General features: G+C 39.4%; 1 protein-coding gene across 1 annotated transcript; it reads left to right on the forward strand.

Annotated features, from left to right (window-relative positions):
• Nucleotides 1-420: 420 nt before the first annotated feature.
• LOC147869177 (uncharacterized) lies at nucleotides 421-8,103 on the forward strand. Its single transcript, XM_087321785.1, has 11 exons — nucleotides 421-1,616; nucleotides 1,866-1,948; nucleotides 2,170-2,178; nucleotides 2,386-2,474; nucleotides 2,611-2,684; nucleotides 2,960-3,010; nucleotides 3,624-3,700; nucleotides 5,059-6,536; nucleotides 6,662-6,950; nucleotides 7,749-7,754; nucleotides 7,982-8,103. Exons 1-11 carry the CDS (start codon nucleotides 478-480, stop codon nucleotides 8,101-8,103), a joined length of 3,417 nt encoding a protein of 1,138 aa, XP_087177911.1. The 5' UTR covers nucleotides 421-477.
• The last annotated feature ends 3,840 nt before the right edge of the window (nucleotides 8,104-11,943 follow it).

The following is an 11,943-nucleotide window of genomic DNA, read 5'->3' on the forward strand; positions in this document are numbered from 1 at the left end:
TAAATCTATCTTTCAATGTCCCTACCTCTGTCTCTCCGTATCATTAGAATGTAGATGATTTACTCACTTCCAGGGTATAATCTGCTGTTATAATATAATCCGAGCATTATAATTTAACAGCAATGTCACATGATTTTCATCGTTTGGCAGGAGGATTCTCATCACTAATTTATTCATGAGATTCAAGGTAAAACTAATAAATAGGGTTTAAGCTCACTAAGTAGAATTCAGCTCTGTATAATAATGTCCTGAGACGAAGGCTGCTCACTAATGTTTCCATTAATCATGCTTAATGATGGGATTTTTGGTAGCTGTGATTAGTTGAATCCTTTACATAGTGACACCACAAAGTAATTAACGCTCTTCCATGCGCATGCAGGAATCAGTCGGTGTGAAGATAGATACTGCGTTTAGAAATCAGGTTGGAATCACTCAGCTGATACGTCCATCACATCAATTAAGCAGGAACCTGCATCGATGTTTAACACTGGGATTAACGACGCTACTGTCGTAAACAATCAAAATAATAATGATAAAGATAACGCAGTTCATGGTGGTGTGGATTTAAGCGCAGGACCTATTGCTGATGAGAATAACAATAACATCAGTAATCCAGATAATTCAGCTGCCACTTCTAATCAACAGGGCTTACCTAAAACGGAGTCTGGCACCGCTGATACTCCACTTAGAGACTCGTCTATTCCTGATCCGGCCGCTAATTACGCATTAAGAGAGCTGCTTAGCCCTGAGTCAGATGTGATTAATGCAACTACTGACGCTCAAGCGGGATTTAATATCAAATCTATGCTCAGCTATGCGAATGATCTTGATACCTCACAGATGGCTAACCCATGGAGGGCGATCGGCGCGGAGTTGAACGCTGAGCACTGTGTTAGTCGGGTGATTGATGACCGTAATGATGCAGAGGTGGTGAAACTAGAGAGGGAAGATCGGCAAAGAGGAGATATCAACGTAGGATTAGGCCCAGGTTATGGCGTTAATTATGCTTCTGCGTCGTCTCTAACCCTCTCCATGGCCATGATCAACTCTACACACCATGCTAATCACGCCCCTAACAACACCATTTATGACCGTGGGTCTGGGCTGACGCTGTCCATGAACCCGAACCAGGATGCGAATTATGCAACTGAGGATGCAAATAATAACTACACTAATCAGGGAGATGGTGGCTATGGAAACCAGGGCACGGATTATGGCTATGGGGATGCTAGAGAGGCTGCTATTGAGGAGGCCAATTATGCGACTCCGGATGGGAGGTACCTTAATCAAGGCGTTAATTACGTGGCGCAGGCAGTGATGGGTGGTAATTACAACAGTTGGGCGGGTGGTGAAGGTGCGATGGTTGGTGGTAATCAGGAGGTTAGGGGGGCTAATTACGGCAGCATTATGAATTATGTAGAAGAAGAAGAAGAAGGAGAAGGAGAAGGAGAAGAAGAAGTAGTAGAGGAGGATTTAAGGAAGAAGAAGAGCAATGCAGAGAAGGGTAACGAGAAAGACGGGAGTGATGGTAGATCAACAACAGGCATTGATTCCACGGCCCGGAAATCGATCGACACCTTTGGACAGCGCACATCTGTGTATCGCGGAGTCACCAAGTGAGAGAAATGCTGCCATTAATTTCTCAAGAAACATGAATACTTTTTTCCTATTTTCTGGCATAATTGATTCTTTCATTTGTGTTCTCTTGCTTCAATTAAATCTTCTCGTAATAAATAGGGTACCCACACAGTAGGCTGATGCTAAAGCCAAATTAGGGTTTGTGGCTCATTGATTAGCGTAGTAGTAATCAGACAGACGGATTTTGATGATCTCTTAAAAAAACTTTGGTGGGGTTAACTTACCAGGCACCGGTGGACAGGAAGGTTTGAAGCTCATCTGTGGGACAACAGTTGCAGAAGAGAAGGCCAGACAAGGAAAGGAAGGCAAGGTAACAATAAAAGAAAATGAAACCCCAAGCCATGATCTTCATATCATTAATTGAGACTGCCATCTATCTGGAAATTGAGGCTCATCAATTAATTTTAATTTGCGTTTAATCTTTCTTCCTTCCCCTCCCCCCTATCATGCTCTGGTCACATCGACGACTGATACAAATCTGGATATAATGGATCTTGTTGGTATGGATCATCACCGTCATGGCGGCTTCAGTTTACTTGGGTGGGTAAAATCCTGACTTCTTCATGATCTTTCACATCCCTATTTTGCAGATGCCTCTGTAGATTCCAACATAACTTTTTTGCTCCCCCTGTACTTATTCAATATTTTGCATGCTACTCGTCATGATTCTCAATGACCCAATAATGGAATGCATAAGTTAATAATGTCATCGAAAATCGACAGTTATATGTATTACTGACTGTGCAGGTGGCTATGACAAGGAAGAGAAGGCGGCCAGGGCGTACGATCTTGCAGCCCTCAAGTATTGGGGCCCTACCACCACCATTAACTTCCCTGTACTGACTTCTTGATTCATCCCATTTAATCTCTTACCATTCGATTAATTGTAACCTCTCTGACACAGAGAGAAGGCAACACAGCTTGATCGTCCTGCTCCTTCCTGAATCACTCACTCCGTTTGTGTCTTTGCAGTTGGCAAACTATGAGAAAGAATTGGAGGAGATGAAAATGATGACTAAACAAGAGTTTGTGGCATCCCTAAGGAGGTATGTATGTATGCCTGCACTTGTGTATGATCTCTCTCTCTCTCTCTCTCCATTTAACTAACAACTCGTCCCTCTTAAGGAATCGTATAAAATGCCTGAATGGCTTATTTAGCGATAATTTCTTCATCAGTAGTAGCAGCAAATTGACATGGTTTCTTCTTGAGTTCAAGATTTGGGCTGTTGTGTTGTGGTGATCGCTGAGCAGAAATTAATTAAGATTAAGATATGAGTCTGTTCAATTCGGGCTGTTTCAGAGATTGTGTGTATGATTGTAGGAGGAGCAGTGGATTCTCGAGAGGTGCATCCATGTATCGTGGGGTAACAAGGTACACCATGACTCTTCTTACGTCTTCCTGCAATTTTACACAACATATTCTGTATAATCAATCCATGGGAGGGAATATTGTGACAGGTTCATCAATCCTCATCTTAACCCATAATATAATTGATTGCATTGCCGATACAGATTTCTGAATGCATTGTTCTTCATTAGGTTAAACTGCCGTACTTAATTCACATCTGGTTGTAAGAATCATTGTGCACATCAGTGAATAATATTTCACATCTGGTTATAAAGTTTGTTGGGAAAAAGATAGGATCGTCTTTCTGTCTACCAGTACATGTGTGCATTCATTCTGGTACAATGTTGAGCCTTTCACTTGCAAATTAGAGATCCTCGCATGAACTTGAGACCCCAAAACTAATGCTGATTGCTGGGCATCTTGTATAAGCTTGGCAAATGCTTGCTTTAAACTGTAACACCTCTACAGATGATATTGCGTTTTCAAGGTGAATGTCTATGATAATCATGTGATTATTATGGAGATTAAGCACATTGGGTTTTCAATGTTAATGATCTCATTCTTGCAACGAGAAGAAAAGGACTAATGACAGTGAAATAATTAATTAATGAATATGCAATGGAAAATGATCCAACAGGCATCATCAACACGGTAGGTGGCAAGCTCGCATTGGAAGAGTCGCTGGGAACAAGGATTTATACCTTGGAACTTTCAGTAAGTTGTGTAATTAATTGGATATTATTTTAATTACAATGTATTGGTGGTAGGCAACCAATAACTTGGTTTTTGAATCAATAATTATAGACAAGCAAATTTTCTCCCTAAAAGTGTACTATGTTGATTATGGAATCAGATATGACCAGCAACTGGTCGTTGTACAATAGTTGTGAATGTTAGCTTTAATGCATAATTCTTCTGAGACTGAAGAATTGAATGTTATTATATTTATATGCTCCTTATATTATTTCGTATAGGCACACTTCCATCCAATTGCCAATCAAGTCCAATCGTTACATACATTTCTCTTTTGCAACATTCATTAGTAAAGCCCTTGAACATTGAGACCGCATTTCGTCTTTTCCTACCTTATTGGCAGCTTGGTGTGTATTCATTCTCATCTTTACTGACCTTAGTGGCGAGCAGCTTTGTGACTGCTCGATAGACCGTCGAATGAGCTGAGCCACATGAACATTGGTAATATTTGGGGAGATACTGAATTCCAAACATGCTTGAATCCATAATTCAATTGGTGAGTTAGTGGACCAAGTAATACGAGTGCGGATCTCGTCTAGCCAGGTATTTAAAGCCATTGTAGGCTGGGGCAGGGTTGGGATGGGAACTTTGTCAAGCCCTCCGCTTGTACACTGTCTAGAGTAATTATTGAAGGGCATGATGGGATGCTCGACATGGAGAGTTCCTTTGGATTATCTTCTTCGCGTAGTAGGCGTAGTGGAATCCTTGTCCAAATGAGCTCAATGTCAATCCATCACGGTTTCTTTAGGCAACACAACTGGCTTGAAACCTGATTCAGCATTTTCTGAGGTTATGACTTGTACGTCCATAGATCTCCCAATGCCTCGAGACCTCATGATTATGGTTGAATTTGGGGGAAGCTTGGTCCCACTATCTTAATGTTGAACATTTTCTTCAAGTAAAAGAGAAAACAGGATAGAATCCTTGTGATGTCAGAGTTCTCTCTAGGGTTTAGACTTTGTTGGCTTCCCACATGTGGTTGATGCGACTTGCAGATTTATCCCTTTCCGAGCAATTTCTTGTTTGCTAGGATTTAGCAGCAGTTCATGCTTTGGAAACTGTGATTAGGTTCTTTCTAGCTGTCCTTGAACAAAGAGCAAATAGTGTTAATTGTGTGTGCGGCCCAAATCATCGTCTATCACAAAGGGCCCTCAAAGGGATCCTGAATTCATAGACCAACTTTGGGAGTTCAGTTTTGTGAAGTACTAGCATAATCTCTTCAACAATCCCCAAGAGTCTGACAATGATTGTTTAAGATAGTAAGAACGATGAGGATGAATGAGTGTGTAATGCAATGAAATGTAAGGAATGAATACTAGGTACACAGGAAGAGGCGGCTGAGGCATACGACATAGCTGCGATCAAGTTCCGGGGAGCAAATGCAGTCACGAATTTTGATATGAACCGATACGACATCCAAAAGATATGCTCTTCATCGACTAGTACGCCCAATAATATCAATAATCTGCAGTCCCCACTAATGATAAGGTCCTCTAGTAGTGCTAGTGCTAGTGTTAGTAAACCCTTACTTAATCATAATAACAGTAAGCTAGATTATTATACCAACTATCATCTGAGCGTTCAATCCTCCGCCCCCAATAGTAGTAATAGTAATAGTGGTAGTAATGCTACTATGACAGCCAATGATATTGATATCCGTCCCATCCTTCATACCACACCCAGTCCATTGATGATTATGAATGACCACCACCACCACCACCACCATCATCATCGCCATACGCACAACCCTAATGAAAGTAATCATAATCTCAATACCATCCTTAGTAGCCATATTAGCTACCCAAAAGATGACCATCACATGAATAGTGCTACTCACCTTGACAACCCTAGCATGGCCCTTGTTAGCTTGGATCATAGCAATATTCATCACCATAATGGTTTAATGAATCCATTATATAATCATGCCCATACCAACCTGATGAATAGTGGCCACAATAATAGTAATAATAGCACTAGTTCCACTAGAGGACATGATAGTAGTATTCATCAATGGCAATTACAGCTCAATATGGGCCAATATATGCCCCATCATGAGATCAATAGTAGTAGTAATCATCCTTCAAATATAATGAGCCACCATGATCATAACAATAATACTATGAATGCTTACCATCATCATGACCAATTACAACAACAATATAATCATCACTATACCCCACTGCAACTCCTAATGTGGAGCAAAATGGATCAACTAGAGAGGGACAAATATGGATTAAATATTAATCCTAGCAATATAAGTGGCCTCTTCGATTGCAAACGCAATAATAGTAACAATAACGGTAACAATGCTGATCATGATATTCCTGGCGATAATAATAACAAGAACAGCAATGATATTAATATGATGCATCATCCTTATTTAAGTTATGGTAGGCCATCATCGGCGAGTGCTACTACTACCGCTACTTCTTCTTCTAGTACCCCTATAATGCAAGCTCAAAACTTAATCATTGACTTGGAAAGGTCTTTATATAACAATAACAACTCCAACGTGACTGCTACTACCACCGATTTACTGAATCTCGATGGTAACAACAATGAGAACGATGGAGTTAGGCCGAGTGATGATGACAACAAATCTGGGATGGCCATTATCAATATTAATACCCGGCCTCCAAATGTTAATCCACCATCTGATCATCAGTCATGGATTCCCTCATCACGTGACCAGTTTCGAGGAGGAGCTAGTACTGCTATAGTATCTCATCAACATCAAGATCATGAACGTGGGGGTATGATCATGAGCAACTCAGAGCAACTGGTACAACATGAGAGTGTAAGTTTTACCGCTATACCTTCTTCATCCATGATGGAGCAACTACTAATGCATGTCTATAGGTATGATGTCTATACACCTGCTGGATGCACTTAGTATGTATGTATGTATGTATGTTAATGCAGGATGAGCAAATGTGTAGTAGAGGCGGTGGGGGTACTACTGCTGCAAGTCTTGTGAAATCCAATTGCAATGTACCAGCCGTTCCTCCTCCTATTCCTATGGTAATCAACAACAACTCAACACCAGGAACAACATCATGTGGAATGAGCAACAACAGCAGGAGCAGGAGGTTGAATCAAATGTGGGGGGAGATTGGGGATCAACAGTATCATACTTCTTGTGATGGATATAATAATAATAATAATAACAATAACATGCCTCCTCCTGCTGATGACCATCATTCACCCTGTCGTGATCATGGCGAAGATCGTCTCCTGGACCCATTGGTCTCGTCTTGGTCGACAGATCATCGTCGTCGTCGTCCTCATCATCATCACGCGGATGAAACTTCATGATATTCATGGATACTACTAACTAGATAACAATATAAGCTTCCTGATCCCTTCCTTTCACTCTCCCATTGATACATACCACCCACCCAGCAATGCTATAACTCTCCTTAACGTGTTTTGGTCACCTTTATTGGTATTGTTGTACACACACACACACACACACACACACACATTGTTGCCCCATCAAGAATTTTGTTATCTCCTTTTTGGTAAATCACCCTAATGGTGTTCCTCTTCCTTCTTCTTCTTCTTTTTTCATTCACTTGTATCTACTTAGGTATGCACACCGCATTCATGATGGTTTCTTATTATGTTACAGAAATAAATCTGTAGATTGTTATTTGTTTGGGCATCATGTATGTGCACATATGTAGCATAGCTATATTTTCATGTACACTCTTAGTATGCCATCCTCATTTACTACCGGTGTATTTCTAGGCTATCCTAGGCACAATATTAACACTTGGACTAAGTTTGGGTGCAAAATTTACCATGGTATACAAGCTCACTGAACCCAAATGTAATGGAGAATCATGAATATGAAAACTAATTTGAACGTGCTGAGCTATCTAATTTGTCTGTAGACATTATTGTAGTGTGCTGTATTGTATTATACTGGTGATCTGAATGTCATGCAACCATGCGAGCATAATTCCATGATTTTGAGCAATTTTTACGTCAATATCTTATTTTGAAGGTGCAGGTAGGTAGGAGAATGGTGCGTACGATGTAGGAGAATAGTATAGGGTCTGCAGGTGCCATATAGATTTAGCACATGATAGTGACGAGATTGATTATTCATGTATTACTAGTGCATTTCTAGGGTGGAAGGGGAAGTCATTCCAACAATCACCCAACCTAGTTGAGGTTCCTTCTCAACCTTGTTGTAAAATCTATGATCATATAATTGAAATGGAGAGATCCTTGTAGAATTTGGCCTAGCTCAATGCGATTGTCTTTTTGCAGCAAAGAAATGCTCAAAGTTCCTATACCTTATCCATAGGGTGCTTGCTGCTAATCGGATTGCAGACAGATCAGTAATAGTCAATTAAATGTAATCCATAGGATGTTGGTGATGGATAGATTACTGATTAATATACACACCTTTCGGCTGGTTCATGGTTTCAATTTTCATTGCAACATGTAAACAAAGAGAAGTACTCATCAAACCTACCTAAGGTGAGGATTTTGGATGTAGCTTCTCTTGACTATGAAAATTGTAGGATTGACACTCGAAGAAGACAACTATAAAAACTCTATGGCTTATTTAGATCTCCTAGGCGGAACTTTAAAGTTTCCTTTGGAAGTAACTAAAGATGATTAGATTCTATGAGACTTACCTAATTCCAACAATTGTCATGATTGAGAAGGGATGCATAACTTGTATAAATTGTTTACCCCTATCTCAACATAATACTATGTGCAAAATGTGCATTTCGTGGATCGTCCTTGGGTATATATTGGATGTAAGACAATCTTCTAGATAGTTAATTTGATTCGTGTGAAATGGTAAAACAGAATCGATTTTTCTTGGCCAAGTACATCTTTAGTGTAACATTGTGTGGGGTGTTCCATGTTGAGATTAAAGTTTGTTTATTGTGACTTCCTACACCAATGAATCATGAAGAAGACAAATTTCGCTTTCGTGATTACTAGACCTTGTTGTGTTGATACTAAGGACTTCAAAGTTTTCTTGGAGATGTGATGTTTATGAATAATTCGGAAGGTAGACAAAAGGCAACTTACCATGTGACTACACGGCGGATATGTGAATACACATGTAACATGTGAGGGAAATGGGAGGGATCATATGAAGATGGCTCATTTCATATTTTCAAAGAATTGGTTGGTCCAATGGGTATTTCAAAATATCCTTGCTATTTTATGTAGTGCATGGTTTTGGCACAAGGCCTTCGGAATAATATTGATAGACATTGCTTAAGTTAGTGCTATGCCAATATTGTCGACCCTGGAAATAAAAAAGAGGACACCTTGAGCAAACATCTATGATGGGACACCGAGTGATGTAAAATATGGGTGGTTTGTAAGCTCCGAGTGAGTGACATGTTTATATCAAGGAATGGATCAATAGTGGTAATAGGATACTTTTAATTTGCATAATCAACCCCGACATCTAAGACTCATAGAGAATCCATATTCGTGTGTGACTAACCTATCTTGCGTAGGGGGTACTAAAACAAAACTGAGGGTATGCCACTGGTTAGTTGGTGATGATCATATTCAAACATCAAAGATTTGAGAAAATCTCTCAATGGGAGAGGGATGGAGGCTAGGCTACTAGGATGGGATGGAGGCAAGTACTTGGCATGAGGATGGAAGTGGAAAATATTAATGTACATCATTTTAGGAGTGTCAAATCCAAGAGTCTCCAAAGCGCATATGTACCATTTATCCAAGAAAATTTTGATTGCCTACACAAAGAGAGACAGCGTAAAAGATAAGCTAATTATCGAGGCCCCTTTTTATGAGCACTTTTTGAAGTCGAGGGAAAGCGAATGTTTTCTAGGTTGGTGACACATGGGCAACAAAAACCTTTGATAAGATTGTGACACTAGGAATCTTCCTAAAGAGATGAATTATTGAATGGACGAGGGGTGAAAGAAATGATGAGTAAAAGATAAAAAAACCATAGTATGTAGTAAAATGTAGACATTTTTACACCATGTGAAAGGGTGCCGCTTTGCTCTACAGTTATTAGACGATGTTTGACATCATGATCTTCCAAGGGGAAAAAGGGAAGTGTTGACATTGGAATTGAGGGGGAGGGGGGACCCCTCTTCCCTGATGGCATTATTCCTAGTACGTTATGCCTTCGACTCTTTTGATTAAAGCAAATGATGTTTTGTTGCAAGTGTCAAATCAACCAATCGAGGATCGATGTGCCTCACACCTTAGAGAAACTTGCGTGTAACGCCTTCCGCCAACTCAAAAGCAATTTATCGTATTCCTTTTGCCATTGTAAGAGAGAGACACAAAACGGGTATGCATGCGAGGTGAGAGGTTAGAGGCATGTGAGCTAATGGTAGACATGCCATAATCCAAATGTGTGTGGGTGTGAGTATGGGTGTGTGTGAGAGTGTACAATGCCAAGAAGGTACATATATTTATGTAGGGTGATTTCTAATCAATGTTGAGGTAGGAATACAAACAAGGAGATATATGTGTGTGGGAAGTGATTTCTAGTCAAAAGCTTATTATCCACCCACACACCCAACCCCCCCCTTATACATATGTACATACATAGAACCCACATATATATATGTACACACATTACGGTACGTAGACTACATACATACATAGTCTTCTAGTTCCTTGTTTTTACATAGTCTTCTACATTATACATACAAGTTTAGAGCCACCATTTACATATTTACATATGCTGCTTCTATGCATATACATTTGAAATTTGATTTTATATATATATATATATTAATATACATACATATATCTTGGTTCCCATATTGTCCGGCGCTTCTTTTGGGAGGCCCCCTAAAGTCACGGGCATAATACACCTCCTCTTTTTCCCTGTGTTTTCTTTATTTTTATTTTATTTGTCTTTAACAGAAAACAAATCATTCATATAACTTAAAAACTCTGTAACAAATCTTCATCATCATCATCATCATCATCAAATTAACAATTATAATACCAATTCAAAATGAATACATACATTACTTATTTCTAATGACTGACTGACTGACTATTGTACTACTCCTCTTTCTAGCAGTTGCGAGTAGCCCTCCCACCCCTCTACAGCCACCCAATATCTGTGTGTTAATCTAAGATTTCTAATCTTTAAACCCCTCCCTCTTGTCTCTTCTCTGTCCATCATATCTTCTCGTTTCATTCATCATTCTCATCCATATCCTCTTTTTCCCCATCATCAATTTAGCTCCTATACACCACCAAATTTCATTCACTTCCTTCCCCCCTCTCCCAACACCGACGTACGCATTTCAAATAAATCAGTTTACCATCATACACCCCAATACCCACACAAGGTTGTATTATATTTTGTCATGGGAATTCTGTAAAAACTTCTTCTACTCATTACATGTATCTCTTTTGCTTTTCCATCTTACTTAATGTATCCAAAACTCTTATCAATTCCATGCAACTCCAGAAACCTCAGCAATCACTTGTGTTTACAGGAAATAAGTTACAGATCGTTTAAATCCTTAAATGAAAGCAACGAGTTCAATCACTTGATTATCAAATCTTCACTAGACACACACACACAATATAAATAAATATGCAACAATATAACTGAAGTCACTAGTACTCCATCTGTCCACAAGTTATTTTAGAAATTAATTTGCATTTTTTTTATTCTAGAATTCGTGTGCTCATCACAAGACTAACCATCTAATGACAAATGTCTTTTAAGTAGAAGGAAACGGGAGAAATTTATATAAATAATCATGCACCGGCCTAGATTCGAGCTTCAAAATTAGGGTTTAATGAAGAATATAAAAAAAAGGAATGGAGGGGACATGTTAGATCAAGGTAAGGGGATCTATTTCGTTGTTGCATCAAACGAAACAAAAAGGTAGAGAGAGAGAGTTTCAGTCTTTAGGCGGTAAAGATTAAGTGTGTGTATGTATTATGTATGTATGGGGTGGGGGAGGGAGACATTCAATCAGCTATTGTGATTATGAGGAAAAATGCACACATTTTATTTGTGCCTTGGGATTGCTTTTCCGAAAATACAGAATCTAAGCCCCCTCCCTCTTTTCAGCTTTTATTTTTTTTATACCACAATGAGGAAGAAGTGTGATATTTCTTTCTTCAATCAAGCCTGCCGGACTCAGTAATCTATCTATCTATCTCTATCTAGCACAAGTGTGTGAGTTTGCGTTGTACCATTAAGT

Source organism: Azolla caroliniana, unplaced genomic scaffold, assembly GCF_043228905.1.
Source record: "Azolla caroliniana isolate FFs.n. ecotype wild unplaced genomic scaffold, voAzoCaro1.0.p SCAF_1, whole genome shotgun sequence".
In the NCBI taxonomy this organism is placed as follows: domain Eukaryota; kingdom Viridiplantae; phylum Streptophyta; class Polypodiopsida; order Salviniales; family Salviniaceae; genus Azolla; species Azolla caroliniana.

Coding starts and splice junctions, on each gene's coding strand:
- LOC147869177 (XM_087321785.1), top strand. CDS start 478: ATGTTTAACACTGGGATTAACGACGCTACTGTCGTAAACAATCAAAAT. Junction 3,011..3,623: donor ATGTATCGTGGGGTAACAAG/GTACACCATGAC, acceptor ATGATCCAACAG/GCATCATCAACACGGTAGGT. Junction 3,701..5,058: donor TTTATACCTTGGAACTTTCA/GTAAGTTGTGTA, acceptor AATGAATACTAG/GTACACAGGAAGAGGCGGCT.